This window comes from Colletotrichum paranaense (assembly GCF_030867605.1).
Source record: "Colletotrichum paranaense strain IMI 384185 chromosome Unknown Scaffold_2.1, whole genome shotgun sequence".
Taxonomy (NCBI): Eukaryota; Fungi; Ascomycota; class Sordariomycetes; order Glomerellales; family Glomerellaceae; genus Colletotrichum; species Colletotrichum paranaense.
This window is the reverse complement of record NW_026848960.1, coordinates 4,372,831-4,389,049: the sequence shown is the minus strand read 5'-3', so window position 1 is coordinate 4,389,049 and position 16,219 is coordinate 4,372,831. Positions and strand designations below refer to the sequence as shown.

The 16,219-nt window shown below is 50.7% G+C and overlaps 6 protein-coding genes across 6 annotated transcripts; all 6 read right to left on the bottom strand.

Annotated features, from left to right (window-relative positions):
- Nucleotides 1-291: 291 nt before the first annotated feature.
- CPAR01_03394 (uncharacterized protein) lies at nt 292-4,569 on the bottom strand (the record flags this gene model as incomplete). Its single annotated transcript, XM_060487681.1, has 10 exons — nt 292-561; nt 627-695; nt 769-861; nt 920-1,048; nt 1,282-1,311; nt 1,511-2,505; nt 3,008-3,081; nt 3,149-3,315; nt 3,375-4,487; nt 4,561-4,569. 10 exons carry the CDS (start codon nt 4,567-4,569, stop codon nt 292-294), a joined length of 2,949 nt encoding a protein of 982 aa, XP_060355009.1.
- An 831-nt stretch (nt 4,570-5,400) lies between these two features.
- CPAR01_03393 (uncharacterized protein) lies at nt 5,401-7,753 on the bottom strand (the record flags this gene model as incomplete). Its single annotated transcript, XM_060487680.1, has 4 exons — nt 5,401-6,645; nt 6,711-7,178; nt 7,242-7,535; nt 7,601-7,753. The coding sequence occupies 4 exons, from the start codon at nt 7,751-7,753 to the stop codon at nt 5,401-5,403; spliced, it is 2,160 nt and encodes a 719-aa protein (XP_060355008.1).
- Nucleotides 7,754-9,305: 1,552 nt separating this feature from the next.
- Nucleotides 9,306-9,659, bottom strand: CPAR01_03392 (uncharacterized protein; the record flags this gene model as incomplete). The annotated part of the gene is made up of 1 exon (XM_060487679.1): nt 9,306-9,659. One exon carries the CDS (start codon nt 9,657-9,659, stop codon nt 9,306-9,308), a length of 354 nt encoding a protein of 117 aa, XP_060355007.1.
- Nucleotides 9,660-10,185: 526 nt separating this feature from the next.
- Nucleotides 10,186-11,477, bottom strand: CPAR01_03391 (FMN-dependent dehydrogenase; the record flags this gene model as incomplete). The annotated part of the gene is made up of 3 exons (XM_060487678.1): nt 10,186-10,218; nt 10,277-11,078; nt 11,164-11,477. The coding sequence occupies 3 exons, from the start codon at nt 11,475-11,477 to the stop codon at nt 10,186-10,188; spliced, it is 1,149 nt and encodes a 382-aa protein (XP_060355006.1).
- Nucleotides 11,478-12,276: 799 nt separating this feature from the next.
- On the bottom strand, nt 12,277-12,522 carry CPAR01_03390 (uncharacterized protein; the record flags this gene model as incomplete). The annotated part of the gene is made up of 1 exon (XM_060487677.1): nt 12,277-12,522. One exon carries the CDS (start codon nt 12,520-12,522, stop codon nt 12,277-12,279), a length of 246 nt encoding a protein of 81 aa, XP_060355005.1.
- Nucleotides 12,523-14,376: 1,854 nt separating this feature from the next.
- On the bottom strand, nt 14,377-14,898 carry CPAR01_03389 (uncharacterized protein; the record flags this gene model as incomplete). Its single annotated transcript, XM_060487676.1, has 1 exon — nt 14,377-14,898. The coding sequence occupies one exon, from the start codon at nt 14,896-14,898 to the stop codon at nt 14,377-14,379; it is 522 nt and encodes a 173-aa protein (XP_060355004.1).
- Between the last annotated feature and the right edge of the window lie 1,321 nt (nt 14,899-16,219).

Genomic DNA, 16,219 nt, shown 5'->3' with positions numbered 1-16,219 from the left:
GGACAAAATCTTTAAACGTCTGTTCCAAGTACCTCGAGGAAAACGTGAAGGCTCCGCATCAAATGCTGTCTATAGAGCACTGCTTCACAGACGTGTGTAACGTCTGGCACATACCAGGAAGAGTTCGGGATGGTGATTTATTTACAGTGAGATATTACTGAAGTTTTAATTACAAACAATAGGTACAAATGAAAAGACGCGGCGTCAGATGGTAGTGCCACCAGTCGCTGTATGCTCAGCCACAAAGCTATGAAAGCTTCGCCCAAGCCCATCGCAGGCCCTGCAGACAAGCTACGTGTTGGTAGTTACGTCTTTGGACCACATGTTACAGAAGCAGACTGGGTATTCAATCATTGCTGCTGCATCGAAGGGCGGCGGGAAGACGGGATCGTCCAACTTGCCATTTCCATCCTTCAACTTGTAGCACTCGTAGTTATTGATCAGTGCGGCGCGGAAGTCACGGATCCAGTGCTTCGTGTCTTCGGCTTTACTATCGCTGATGGTGTAATGCTTGAGTTTGCTATCAACACCAATCTCGGCGTAGCTAAGTGCGATGCAGTTCTGCGACTGGTCAGCATCCCATTCGGCGTGAAAAGACGAAGATGGTAGCGGCTTCGCAAACTCACATTATCATACCACATGCGCGCCGCTTTGCTTTCGAAAGCTTCCTGGTTCATGTAAATGACACCATTCCCCTGGCAAGAGAAGCACAGTCAGTATTCCAACTCAGTCTGGCAAGAACAAAAACAGGCGGATACATGTACTCACAGTTGGGACAACTTTTTGATCGGCGGACGTGACGAGGAACTTATACTCTCTCTTGTTTGCTGTCTTCATAGAGCGGATGAGTGCAAACTTTTTCTGACAAATGCGTTAGTAACTTGATGTCTTGGGTTTTGCAAGAATAGGGGAAACTTACGAATTTCCCAAAGACGTTGGCTGCCATCATATCCATCATGTCGCCCATCCACTTAGAACTCAACCACGCACCATCGTCGAAATAGCGTAGAATGTACTCCCGCATGCCCTCTTCGCCAATCCTTTGTTTCTAGAAGGACAGTCTTCCATATCGAGCATTACGATGACCGGGAAGAGACTCCTGTCTGCCAGTCGTCTGCTTTTCATGGGGTCGGTCTCGCTCTCACTTTTCATCCCGGGGAGTCTGGACGAGGTTGCTCGTCTGCTGACACGCGGGAGGTCTCTCAACAACCCATCCTGAGAAGGTAATGTCACACAGGTAATGTCACACATTCAAAGAGGCCGATTATTCTAGTAACTTACAAATGCCTGTCTTGAGATCTTGCTGCGGTGCTACTTGACATAAGCACAGTGCAGTGAGAAAAGGTTCACTGTCTCTGGCATGAGACATGGGCATACGAAGATACTTCACCGTCACATGTAACTTATGCTGGTCTCCCATATGTGGTCGCATTGTGCCGCTTCCCGAGAGAGCACAATTACTTCATATGATGATGATAAGACTTCCAATCTAAGCTCATCACTGCAAAACCAGTCCATCCCCTGAGCCAAGCTCAACGAAATCGTATTCTGGAACTTTGCCATTCATCCTTGCCTCTTCAGCCTCGACAGCCTGTTTAAGAGTATATTGCGTACGCATAAGCAGTGGTGCGATGAGCCCACCGCCCTCCTTTGTCTCATCGTGTGTCGCAACCCAATACCGAGCTCCAGTCTCAGCCACAGCTTGGATACCATTCAGAGCTCCCAAGTTTAACTGTTTCGTCATCCAGATGCGGACGTCGTGGAGGCCATGAAGTAAAGCGAGTGTTGAGAAGCCGGACTTGCGAATGCATTCTAGATCTGTTGCTTGTATACCGTGAGGAGAGTATAATATTGTCTCCGGTGTTTCCGAGTCAAAGGCAATCATAATGGCCGAATGGTAATACAGGGCGTTTCCTTCCGTGATGACGCGCCCAATTCCGACCCATGGCGGGAGGCCGGAAATGCTAAGATCAGACTTCCAATCTTTTGTTTCGGAGGAGAATCCAGGGGTAGTGGTGACGGAAGAAAAGTGACTCCATGAGCGGATGAGGTCAGCAGCTTTATCAGTAGCAAACACTGGCGTTGACTTTGGAAGTTCTTCTAGAGTCGCTTGGTGACAGTGATCAGTGAACTCATGCGAAATAGCCACGACGTCGATATATGATCTGTCAGTGACCTTTGGGGTTTCGGAGCCGTCTTCAAAGCCTGCAAGAATTGAATTGAGTTGGTCCATAGTTTTCAGGCTAGGTTCGACGACATGCCACTGTGTGGAGAACCATGACGCGACGTCGGACTGCGGACCCTGCAGCCACGGGTCGATGAGAACATTGAAACGCTTTCGACCAGCAGGCCGGACCGACAAAGGAGGATAAGGCAGTTGAATGAGCCATGTGGTATCGGCATTGAGGTGTACGAGGACGGGCCGTTGAGACCTCAACGCTTCCAACCAGCCAGCTCGGTCGCCGACTTTGATCGTAGCCGGCGCCGTTGATGCTTGTGGTTTATCTTGAATAGCCATAAGAATGCCGTTGGCTTCGGGTTTCGTGGTGGAGGTTCGAGGTTGAGGTGTTCAAGATGCGTTTTTGATGGGGGTTTACTCGGCGCACGACGGTTCCGGTTGATGTTGGATTGGTGTCCTAAAGAGGAAGAGAATGACGTAGTCGAGTTGCTCCGCCCCCATGATCCGTTTCCAACATGTACTAGCATCACGTCGTATGGCTGGCAACTCCAACTACCTCAGTGATTACTTGGTGCACAGGTCAGGTGAACGCAAGCCATGAAACGGCGGCTTGACTGTATCACAAGTCTATAACATTATCATAACAATGTGCACAATCTCTAAAATCTATCTCTGCACGTTTTACACTCGTGACGGGGGTTTCCAAATTGGAGTAATTCCAGCTCTCGGGACACCTTTGGAGATTACTTTATCGCACGGACTTGATGGTCACCATGAGCGGGTGTTTCTCCCATAGAATGTAAGACTTTTGATCCGACCAATTCTCACTCTCTTGGCAAAGGCTGAGGTCAAAGTTCCAAAGCGTTTTGGCCAGGATGAGTCTCATTTCGTGCCAAGCAAGACTAAGACCGGAAAAATTATGGTCAGCCGGCCGAAGCTGCTGCAACTTAGAGAGGGAAGAAGACTTACTTGATTCCAATGCAGTTCCGAGGGCCGATAGAGAATGGCTGTACAACCTCTTTCGTGTTTGGCTCATACTCTGGCCCGGGAATCCACCGCTCAGGGATGAATGCTTCAGGATCCTTGAAGTTGCGCGGCGAATGGTTCGCAGGGAACTGCGGGACGGATACGCGAGTCTGAAATAAGAATTAGTAACCTTTACCCATGATGAGAGGCAATTCACAAGGTTTCATACCTTTTCCGGGATCCAATGTCCTGCAACAGCGCTACCACCCTCGGGAACTTCCCTCCAGACTCCAACAGGAACTGGGGGGTACCAACGCAGTGCCTCATTGAGAACGGCCGTCATGTATGGCAACGCAGAAAGTCTCTGAACGTCCAAATCGTCTTCAGAGTCTACTCCGCGTATTTCGCTCACAAGACGAGCCAGCTTGTCAGGGTTCCGGAGGAGCAAGTATGTGACGCCACTGAGAATGGTTGCCGTGGTCTCGGATCCAGCGACCATGAAGACAGACGCGTTGTTATACATGTCAAACTTGTCAATCTGTTTTCCCTCAGGCTGGCTGAGGACCAATTTCCAGATATCGGCTTTGTCAGTGTCCCTTTCAAGCCTGCGATCGACTCGTTCAATGGAATGCCTGAAGTGCATGTCGGCAGCCTGCTTGAGTCTCGGTGGTGTGATCAACTTCACAATGTTGCCCAGCCATGACCACTCCCGACCAACTTGGGCGAAGGCGCCGTTCTTGAGATTGTCGAAAATGTTGGCGACCCATTCTGAGTATTCTGAGTCGGCGAGAAGGCCAAGCGATTCTCCAAACGCCAGCTCAGCCATGATGTCGAATGTCGTCAGGTTGTACAACTTCACCATGTCGAACTTGGCGTCTGAGTCTGTCTGGATGCCACGGCAGATGTTCCCTATGAGCTGATCTACGTACGACAAAATCAGTGGTGCCTGAGCCTTGAGGCTTCTTTCCGAAAACGCTGGCGAGAAGACTCTTCGGAGGCGGCTGTGGTCGGAGTCTGGCAATGTCGTGATCAAATTGCGGTGGCCGTTGGGGTCGGTTCCGTACACACGCGGATCTTTGGGGAAGTTTTTCTTGCCTCCCGTCTTGTGGGCGTAGATGTCCTTCCAAGCCTGGCCGTTGATGATGCTAAGTCTGGAGGCCCCAATTCGTACAACATCACCGTACTTGGCGTGAAGAGAGCTGAGCCATGGAAGCATTTCCCCCTTTGTATGCACTGCCATGTATGGAATGTCCGAACAGCGGGCATAGAGCGGACCAGGGAATTTGGCTAGAGGATGAAAGTACGCATTGTACAAGAGCCCGGCGATGAAGTAGACGGGAATCTATAATAGGAGAAGTGAATCGTCATGATTAGCTCATACAGCTCGTTGTATGACTTAGCAGCGTTCGACTTACGAGAACCATTGTTGCAATAAGCATTTGTGGTGGACTAATTTGAGCCAAACTCTCCAACACCGTGGCCGAGAAGGTCGACCAATTGGCCAGAATTTTGTTCGTATCAACTGTCATCTTTACTGACTATGATGAGCTGTGTTCAAATTTGGCTATAGTCTAGACGAAGTGCGAACCGACCATTACTTATACCAACATTCTGTGTTCCCTGGAGTGGCCCTTCCATCAACAACCGAGTATCGGCCACTAGGAGTGTAGCAAAACTCCGTGACAAAGCTCTCCAAACAAGACAAAACTCCGCTGGGTACTAATTTCAGTCTTCCAACCCCGAATATCATCGCATTGTAAGGGCATTGGCAAAGAAATGCATGAGCCGGCCGTCGGATCGCCAATGTCCCACTACTTTCGGGGTGGAGTTCGGAGCGGACTGAAGGGGGCCCACTTTCGACCAAACTTCGGAACAACTTTCTCGGAGAACCGGGAAAATATTCACTTCCGGGTATCCGCACAGGATCAGCATTCCCCCTTGCGCAACCGGTACGCTTTTGTGCCCAGGATAGGGCCCTAACTCACCGCGTTATTCTCAACTAGCCTTTCGGCGCATGATAGCTGTTGTATTCATTGACTTGCAGCTGGTGTGATGTTTTCTCGGAGTGGCGGCTGCCCCTAAGGGTCCAATGAGAAGGGGCTTGGGTATTTCAGGAAATAATGAGCTGTCAATGAACATTGGTTAAGTATCCTTCCATCCCATAATACCTAGGGCTATATATAAATGCTGCCGGTCGACTCAAAAGGCCGAAAATCAAATCATTCATCGCCCAGGCATAACTATCTACAAAATCCTCATAAAGCAACAGGGAATACCGAATTCTCCGGCTCATCTTCGTTATCGCGCCCATTCATAGTCTCTAAGAAGGACCATGCGGAAGTTTCAGGGTTCGTAAAATGACCCCGTCCGACACCAATGTACGAAAACGGCGGCACCCCTTCAGCCTCTAATGCGTGTGCCCACATCTGCGTGTTGACTGGCGTTGTTTCTTGAGGATTCAGTGAGCCTAGAGGGTTGTTACCGTTATGAACAACGTTTTCGACACAAGCTCGTAGCTTAACGATGTATTCCGGTGACTCTCCCGGGAAACCAGATCTAGTGAGCAGATCCAATCTCTTCGACCATGCCCGTAATACGAAATGCGCCAGAGTCGCGCAGGATTTGTCGGTAACGTTGAATAACCCGGGCCGGAACCGGTAGAGTATTTCAATCTTTTCCCAGGCACGTTGTGCAATGGGTCCTTCAAGTCTTTGTCCCAACAGCACCACGACGTAGAGTAGTACCTCGAACTGGAAGTTGAAATCAGCGAACCAGAGGAAACCCGTATCCTCTGAAGAAGAGTAAAGAAACGACGTATGCTCAAGCATGGAAACAGCCCACATGAAAGCATTGTCCTCTCCGCTCTGAACCACGGCGTCAGGTCTAGGCCCGTCACTAATGCTCTTGATCAAGTGCCGTTTCTGTACAAGAAGAGCCGATATGAGCCCTTGAGCCATGACGTGTACTTGTCCCGCGTGGGGGTTGCATCGATTGTCCAAGATGTGCTGGAGCCCCTGTTCGAACAACTCGAAATGGGTAAGGTAGTAGCTCATCTGCTGTTCTCTCGTCCCCCCTGCTACTGGGGGAGCACCGCCGGACTCATTCAGCTCGCCCATCATCTTCACCGGTTCAAGACCGGGTGTGTCGACTAGAAACTTGGTGATTTTGTGTCGGACCAAGCATAGAACCATCTCTGAGGGGCCGTCGCGGTCCGGTGTTGGCTGCGCAGCGGCCGGAAAGATGTCCGCGTCGTTCAAGTTGCTCGGCTCCCTAGCATCCCAGTCCCGAGGGAGCAGCGAGTGGCCAAAGCCGGAGAACAAAGCAAACTTTGCGTCGAGTGATACCAGCTGCCACCATACCCTGCGCCTCATCTCTGATTCAAAGGGCTTCAGGCCAAGCACATCGCCGTCGCGGTGGAGCCCCATCTTTTGAGCGATTCGGATGACGGTGCCGCTGAAGACCCACGAGCTGTGACGGTCATATCTGTCTTGCAAGGAATACTGCCGATAAAGTCAGTATATCGCCTCGGCTTTCTTAGCTGTGGGGTAGTAGTTACCAAACTTACCAAGTACAGGCAGAGTGACTGGAGAATGACTAGATCATTAGTACGCATGAAATTGAGCTGCCTCATTGTCTGGCGGATGCCAGCGGAAAACAAGGCCACGGCAGCTTCTTTAGTCTTTTTCAGCGCAGCCAAACATTCCTCCTCTGACATGGCAACAACTGCCATCAAAAAGATGGACAGCAGTAGTGCCATGATATTTTCTGGCAGACCTTGGGTGCCATTTGTAGCTTCCACGACATAGGGCTGAAAGCTGTGAACATGAATCACTTTGGTGAAGGGATTCACTCGGTCAAGAAAGATTTGCCAAAGCTTGAAAACAAGTGCGGCATCCGGCCAAGCGTCGAGAACTGAAGATTTGGGGGCGTCATCTCCAAGGAGTAGATCTGTGTTTGGGTCGGAAGGCCTGCTATCAAGTGGACTGCTGCGTTCGTTCTCATCAAGGCTGATGAGCTCATCCATGGCTCGGAGCTACGGTAAGGTATGTCATGTGAGTGGTTTGATGTCGAACGATAAGTGCGGAGAATGACGTACCTCCTCATTAACCAGCCCCAGGAGGTAGTTATCCATGAAAGCGAGCTTGCCATTTGGATCTTCTACCAGCTTCCCTTCCGGTGTCCATCTAGAGACCGGAGAAGGGTCCGCCGGACTTTGAGACTGCGACGTCTTTGGCGTGGAGACAGCATTCGGGGAAGCCCTTGACGCCACCGCTGGAGCTTGACCACTCAGGAGCTGCTCACAGCGAGCTAGACGTGCTTTGAGAGCTTGATTGTAAGGCTTCCTCCCTCGCGGAGGAGCTGGCGTTCCAGGGATGCATTGGCTGGATGACTAGTAGCAACACATCAGCCTCAAGCCCTCTAAGGCGCGGAGCAACCCGACGGAACATAACATACCCTAATGCAATTTGCACAAGGAAACACCCGGCTGCACTTGACTTTCCGCTTTTGGCATGCAACGCAGGCAATGAGGCGCCGACCGGTACCTGGCTGGTCACTATCGGGAGATATCGAGTCCGGCCCCGAGGCTCCGGATGGGAAGGTGGCCATGTTTCCCCAGGCGAGACAAGGGCCGAGAATCCCAGCGGGCCCGAAAGAACAGCCGGCGCTATGAGGGCAAGAGGGAGGACTTTGACACTGGCCGGGAAAGAGAGGTGACGTGGAGCTTTGTTGCTTCGTGATATGGGGAGGTCTGCATATGTCTCGTCGATACAGGCGCGCAAAAGATGGTGCCGCCTCCTTTTAATTCGCTCTGTACAGAGTTTCTGTCCTTCGGTATCGAAAGTTTGTCCGACGATCCGCAAACCCATGTTTCACTAGCTAGCGCTGTGCGTAATTGCTGAGTCGCCCCCGCTTACCTGGGTCTCTGTAGATAGTGCAATGGGAGTGTCGGATTAAAAGTCATAGCTCAAAGACCTAGCGGCAATAAGCTTGCTGCTAGCATAGCTGAACATACGCGCATCTCTTTATGATTAATTGTATGTTGTTAAAAGCAACATTGTCTCAAGATGGCAGTAGCCTAGTGGCTGGTCCAGGTGCATGAGCTTGGTCTCAACAAGAATTTAGCATAAGCTCTACATATCATAAGCCATTAGTTAGCACAAGGCATTCAATCTTCATTACCTTACATGTACCTCCATGAACCTTCAATTGGTCCCAACTTGAGCTCACTCAACGGGATTCCACATATCACGCCGGAATCTTTACAGACTGCTTGATTGGCAACAAGTGCCCCTTCATATCGATCGCCGCGAGCCGAGAAGGTCTCAGGAACTGAAATACCATACGAAATAAGATGCCAAACTATCGAACCTGACACAACATCGTGGAGAAGCGGGCGTCCCAACCGATTCACCCGCTGCTTTTATTTGGTATCTTTCAGCCTATAGGATGCAGGGCTATCGTGCTTTAATCTCTGTTATGATTCATGTACTGACGATGCCAAAAGAACAAAGTAGCAAGCAGTTGTGAATGGCCCCATATGCTGCGCATCGCTTATCAGAGCCTACCGCGGCAGTTCCAGGTCAGTCTCGAAAAGGACTAAAGCATAAGACTTGAATATTGCGGCTCTATGAGCCCCGGTGCCCATATCTCATTTCATTCCCAAGTAGAAACGGTATGGTTAGCTTGAAAATCGTATTTCATATGGCATTGACGACTATTCTCGCTGATTGATGGGTTAGAAAGATGTTGGATACACAACACTCCACTTTTAGTTAAAAAAAGCATTCTGGGTATGCCACCATGAGCCTCGTTGGTGTGGATCAATGGGTGTGATGGGAACTCCACCTAGTGAAAGCGTGATCTTCCACCAGTCCGGACTCGTAGCGAAGTCCAAAAAACTGCAATTCACACACTTTACATCTAATCACGTACGAGTAATCCAATGTGTTCCTTAACCGTCGGAAGCTAAGGTAATCACTGAATATACCATAGCAGATCACGACAGCACTTACAAGTCCAAATATTCAATCTCGTCCAATCACAAGTCAATTCATAACTTCAGTCTATCTGGGACTCGTCCCGGGTCAATCCGTGTGCTCAATTCAAAGGCGCTGCCAAATTGCGAGCTGAAACATCTCCACCAGTCGGGTTTAGACACCTACTTGGTTCGACCATCGGCGTCCAGCCGCATCTTCTTGCCACAATGACACAAACGCTCAATCTCGTCTCCAATTGTAGATGCAGTATGAACGTGGTTATCCTGCAGCTTGTCGGCAGACGAAAAGTCCCAGTCGGAGCCAAGAATCTTGTTCAGCGCATCATTTGAGAAGCAGCCGCATGATGGATGACAGTAAGAGCAGAGCTTCTTGAAGAATCGATAGTCCTCAGTCTTTCCGTAACACTTCGGATCAGCCCGAGAGGCACTTTTGCAACTGACGTTCTCCTGCTTTAGACGGCTGATCTCCTTGTCGCACTTGGCACAAACACGGACAAAGAAGGTGGTGATACACATGGTGTATTCTTCAAGGTGACTAATCGCCAGGGTGAAAACAGGGGAGCGGAGGACTTACTCGTAAGTTTATTGTGTGTGGAAGATGATGTCGTGATGGGAGAGGCGTGAAAGATTTGCTGGCTTATTTACAAAAAATGTCTCATTAGCATCATTCATACATCAATATTGAGATTATATACACACCAACTAACCTTGGAGACTATTCTGCTAGCTTTTGAGCTGAGATATTATCGCATTGTTTGTTCTTGCACTTTACGGTTTTGCGCTTTGTCCATGTAAAAGAACATTGGGATTGAATTACTCATGTCCGACTTGCATGATCAAACACATGCCATGAATAATGGGGCTTTCGTTGAAAATTTCAAAGAACTTTTGATTGAGGGGTATCAATTCGCAGGTAAAAGCTATGTGCAGCTAGAAAAGAAAGAGTATGTACAGCACTCATGTGGTATCATTTACGTCATGCGAATCAAGCGAAGAGATCCCCTCTATATCCCGACTTCTCATCTAGTACTCAGCGAAACGCTCAAGAGTACCAGTTGTTGGGGGTCCACTTGACCTGTTGAGGTTGTTAGCGGGTGTTGTACATTGGAACATATAGGTTGTGTTCGACTTACGTAGCTGGCGTCAATCTTCTTCAGATCAGGGACACCGAGGTTACCGGCATCAATGGCAATCTCGTGCTTGAGAATTTGAATGGCCTTCTCAACACCCTCCTGACCGAAGATGTTGGAGAACATGATGGGGCGGCCGAGACCGACAGCCTTGACACCAAGGGAAAGAAGCTTGAGGACATCAGCGCCGTAGCGGACACCACCGTCGGCGTAGACCTCGATCTTCTGGAAGATCTCGGGGTCCTTCTCGTAGATCTCAAGAGCGACCTCGAGGGAGGAGGGGGAGCCGTCAAGCTGGCGACCGCCGTGGTTGGAAAGGATAATGGCGGGAACCTTGTTCTCGATGGCAGCCTCTGCGTCCTCAACGGTCATGATGCCCTTGATGATGATGGGGAGGTCGGTCATGTTGGACAGCTTGCGGTACTCATCCCAGGTGATGAGGGAGTAGTCGGAGTCGGCGGAGCCGACGGCGAAGCGAGCAGCGCGGTGGCGGTTGCCATCGGCGGCGGAGTCGACGGTGTAGACAATGCCGTTGGCGCCGGAGGCCTTGATGCGGTCAAAGAGGACCTGGGTCGCGGTGTCGTTGGTGGTGAGGTACACCTGCTGGAAGGCGACCTGGCCCTCGGCCTTGACCTCGGCAATCTGCTCAATGGTCTTGGCGGCGTAGAGAGCGGGCATGTAGAGGATGTTCTCCGCAGCAGCGGCCCTCATCAGGTTGAGCTCAGCATCAGCGTGAGCGTAGTCAGCACGGGCAGCAGGGCTGATGAAGATCGGAGCAGAGAAGTTGTGTCCCAGGATGGTAGTGCTGCGCGAGTCAGCGATTTGCGGAAAATCCATGAACCCATCCAAGGGAGTTCATCAGAATGGGAAGCTTGGAAGCTTGGACTTACTTGAGGGTAGACTCAATGTTGGTAATGTCAACCATGGTGCGAGGGCGGAGGCGGTAACGGCCGAAGACCTCCAGGTTGTTGCGATAAGACCATTCACCGGCGGCACCGTTGCGGTAGTAGGTGTAGTTCTTGATGGGGAGGTAGTTGCGAGCGGCGTACTCGAAGTCGGGAAGGCCAACCATCTGGGTGAGGTTGGGCAGAGCGCCAACAGCGAGGTCACCGAGGGCAAGCTCGATACCGGTATCCGGCTCGTTCAGGAACGGGCGGGTGGCGGCAGCGCCGGCCGCGAGGGCGGAGATGAGAGCAGCACGCATGTTGTCAGATAATGAGCGAATGTAAGTGAGTGATGACAGCGAGCACGTGTGTGATGAATCTCAGAGTCACCTCTTCAGCAAAGGGGACGGTCCTAAGAGTCTTATTTATCATGGCCACGACAATACAGCCAGACGTCACCTTTTTCTCTCTAAGCTCCCCCCTCCCCTATACTGCAATGTTCTTGGCGTCGCTCCGAGCCTCCTTGCTCATATCCGGATTCGGTTCGACGAGCGGGCCAAGCGGTTGCTACCCAAAGTCTACATGTTTAGAGGTATTATCCCAACGGACTCCATGACGTGCGCCATGGGTGTCGTTGAGCACCAGGAGAAGTCCGCAGGAACGGGGACAGCGGCCCCGTTTTCCAATGTTGAGATGCCAGTGGGAGCTTCTCTCTGAGTCTCTGCGCATGATGCCCCCGACGCTGGGGAATGGGCTGCATCCAGGGAAGGTCGGTCTTGGCGAACGGGCTGTCTTGATTCTTTCGGACAAGTCGGGTGGCACTCTGTAGGCCCAGGAAACTTGAATAGGCGGGTCTACTACTACGTAGAGGAGAACCCAGGCCCCAAATCCGGAAGCTTGACTTGCACCTGTCATGAGAGAATGACTGTGGGATAGCAGCGATGGTTCAAACTCAGATAGACGATGTCGACCCGCTGCCAAGCTTAATGGTGCTGCAATGCCTCCCTGATCCGGGGAGAAGCCCGTTATCAGATCTTGTAGGGTGGACCAGCGAGTGCCGTTAACGACCCAAGAACTGACGTATCAAGTTGATGGAAGACTGATGGGATGGAGCTAGTTTCACGTTTTTTTCCTTCTCTTCTTCTGCCTTCCTGTCTGTGCTCCCCCTCGGTTCCCCTCGACGACAGGGTCTAGAAAAAGCCCAGCCACTGACAGTTGGCCGGCAAGGATAGAGCGGGTAACTGACTCGCCCTGGGAGGATATCTGGTAGCTTAATAAGGCGCTACCATGGCTGAATAATAACGGAGCCAAGTTAATGAGCCAAGTCGTCGCACGGGGGGTGGGCAATGCTCCTAGCCAGCACATGACACCAGCCCAGCCAGCGGGATGGGGCTTGGACAAGCGCGCGGGTGGTGACAGCGTGAATGGGGACTACAACGCTCTCGGGAAGCGAAGGTCCCAGAGGTCTGGATTGCAATTGTTGGCCCGGTCCTGGGGGTATCCCACGTCACGGACAGACTCCTGTTCCCGATTGAGGGACATTTGGGGGCTTTCACGCTTACAGAATTTCGGTCGACTTCCGATTGTCGGGCATCGTGAGGATTAGGAAGTTGAAAAAACTTCTGAACACGATGGTTCCTAGCTTACCTCATTTCCATCCGATGTCAAGCCGCCCACGTGTCTTTAGAGATTCCTGAGTGTTAGTCCCAGGTTCTTAGTGCACTGAGCTCTACAGAGGACGGGCATTACTCCTCCCTCTGATCTCCCTTAATTGTTTGTTTGTTGTTTGCGGTTGAGAGCGCATTATGCTTGAATCGTCCGGTGTCTGGAAAACATTTCCTCGCTTTCTTCTTCAGAAACAGGGGTAAGCCTCCCGCCAAAGAGAAAAAGGGAGGTCGCATCTCCCATCACATTCCAATGCTACCTACCACATTTGCACATGACGTATCCTGGAAGCGAGATTTTGTTCTATAGCCCCCTCCGATTCATTATCTTTTTCTTCTCTCTCTTTCTTGGGCTGGGTCTCGCCCCAAGTTGAGAAGGAGTTGAAAAGAAATTTTGACCCTCAACTTGCTCAACTGGATTCCACTAGAAAACAGTTCTCGCAGTTTCCATCGCGAAAATTTCCGAATCCTCGACCAGGGTCCTGTTTAGGCGTTGACAATACCGAGAAGCAACATCCGTCTATCGGACTTATGACCGGCCGCACTCACCAAATGTCGGATCCGTGTGGGAGCCCCTCGACCTTCCGGGAACAGTTTGCTGCCGGTGGTGGCAACCGAACACGACGCAGGCCGTGGCGGAGCCGTAACTTGTAAGGCGTTGGAAAAAAAGGCAGTCTCCCATCACGACTGTATTCGTACGCCACGTAGAAAAGATCGCCGCGCTTCGCCAAGGACTCTTGGACTCCGCGAGAGCCGTCAATTGTAACGATGAGGCAGCCGATGACAGTGCATTCTCGGTCTTGGTAACCGATAACGAGCACAGACAATGGCCTATAGCCCCATGCTGCTCCCCCGTCCGTCGATAACTGAGCTGTTGTCCGTGGGGGTAAATGCTCAAGGAGACAGGTCCTGTGATGCTAACCCTCTCGATGGAAACCTGAAGATGATGGAATCTGGCCCCGTTCTTGACTGACTTGTGGGTACCGGGCCGCTGGTTCGTCTGAAAAATTTTGCGGATACGCGCGGTAGGAACCCGGGTTTCGAGGATCACTTTTCCCTCTTCTGCTACCCCGAGCAGTCCACGGACCGACCTTCTCCATGTTATCTTATGACTTATTCTTCAATTTCCTTTTCTCAGACTCCAGCGTGATTTCGGACAGCGTCTGGAACTCAGCTCTGCATGCCGTTATTGAACCATCACTTCTATCAGTTTGAGATGAATGACCAAGATTTTTCAAAAACTCAATTTGTGACGCAGATTTTTCGGAACATTCACGATATATTGCTCAAACCCATGTTGCATGCGTCATGCGCCGCAACCTCACTGGGCCATTCAAGCAGGTTTCTGGAAGGTGGGAGAGCGTCGGGACCAACAAATTCTCCTAATCAAGACGATCGGAAGCCTCGCGAATGCAGGAACCATCACGTGAGCTTTACTTGATCATTCGGATTATGTCTCCCGCTCGGGAGCTTGTTAAGTGCCCGCATCAAATACCGGGACTGCATGGGGAGCCTGGACAGTGTCCAATGCTTTAAGCACCTGAAATGCTGGATTTCAAAGTCCGACTTCGGCGCACGACCTGAAATCATTCCCAAGTCCGAATCCAAAGGTGTTGATAACATCTTGCGAGCCGAAAGATCTCGGACAACAACCGATCGTCCGAAGAGCTCCGTCCCGCTCATCGTGGTGGTGGCCAAATTTGTGGATGAACACATTCTTGTCGGACATGAGCCGGGCCTGATAGTGGACCAAAGGCCTCTTTGGCTGCGATAGTACATAGGGTATGTCCGTCGCAAAAGACCCAGATTCCCACCAACTCGCCGAATACTCACCGACCGGAACGCACCCGCTCCCTCCGCTGAACGAATGCGGCAACCCGTTTGTTGATAACGACTTCCTCTTGCTGAAGAAGGTAGGTGAATCTCGCCAGCACTGGTTGTGCAATGGTCCAGATTTCAATGCCTGCTCTGCACCTTGCTTGTCTTTCGCGCCTTCATCAAATGGCCAAACCGCGCGTGTGGGCAAGGTGGGATTGTTGTGTCCACACCAATGAAACCTGCAAGGGATGCCAGACATTGATCTGCAATCTGGCCCAGGAACCCGACCACTCAAAAGTCTACATGACTCCAGTTTTTAACATGCTCGGTCAGGGCAGCTCCGGGGTAGGATTTCTTTTTAGAGGCTGCCCAGGAGCGCTGCACCAGCTTCTTCTAGAAGGTTAATTCCGCCCTGTGATTTAACTGTAACTAAATTCTTATTCTTGGTTGTAGCGATGACACTCTGCAATCGTCCTTGCGCAGGTTTCATCCAGCCCCAGCGACTCTCACTGCTTGGCGAGACGAACAGCTGAGAATAGGGCGGGCAGCGTCGCAGATTAAATTGATTTTTGGGCAACTTTTGCCTATTCTTAGCTGATAACTTCGGTCGGAGACTGGCGCTAAGTAACCCGACGTCACTGATGTAAACAGGAGACAGTCTGCTTCGTAGTCAAGTTGTCTATTAAAGGAAATGACAAGAACTCATCATACAAATAGCTTCAATATTTCAAGGGCCTGTGGCGAAGTGAAATACTTTGTATGTTATCGAGTCAATCCTCATGGTACTGTATTAGGGCCCGTCTCGTACCTATATCATGTAGAACCGTGTATTGTGCAATTATGCCACCTCTCAGTGAGTTATGTCTGAGGCCTAACGCTAAGAGCACTGTTACCTAGCCGCAAAGGCCGAGGCCCCTTGAGCGAAATACCACAACGCGCCAATACTATTACATGTATAACAGTTCTCAGCTTGAGGTGCGGAAAGAGCTGTTTTGTGGTTTCGCCGTCGCCTGTGTCCTTGAATGCAGGCACTACTTGTAAAATTATCAAGCCTCCCAAGTCGCTATTAGAGGACTACAAAGCATGTTTCGTAAGTCTCGTTGATTTCAATCTGAGTGTCGGAGTACCTGACGCGTGACAGGAGTCTCGCTGTATGGTGTTGTTGCCTGGCATAATCGTTGTTGCGATTATGCTCGTTCATATAGGTATGATGAGGATTTGTCATGTCCTCACGCCGTGAGCTCAAACAGAGCGAGTTTTCTCGCTCAATGGGCCAGGATGATTTTTCACTGCGTTGCTTCTCAGCGAAAGAAGACCTGGTTGACCTGCTCTCCTAATTGGACTTACAGGGCTTCATGATCTATCTTTAGAAAATAATCATATCCATGGCTCGTCTCTTTGGCTTAGCTAGTCGACCGAATTGATCTTTGACGAACAGGATCAGCCCATACAATTGAACTAAGATACCCCTTCATGCACCGATTGAGTTTCGGCGAAGATGTAATGATATCCAACAGCTTGCGTACGAACTTGAAGTTATCAGTCATGAACACAAGAGTTGGCTTGGTCCTTGTAGATTG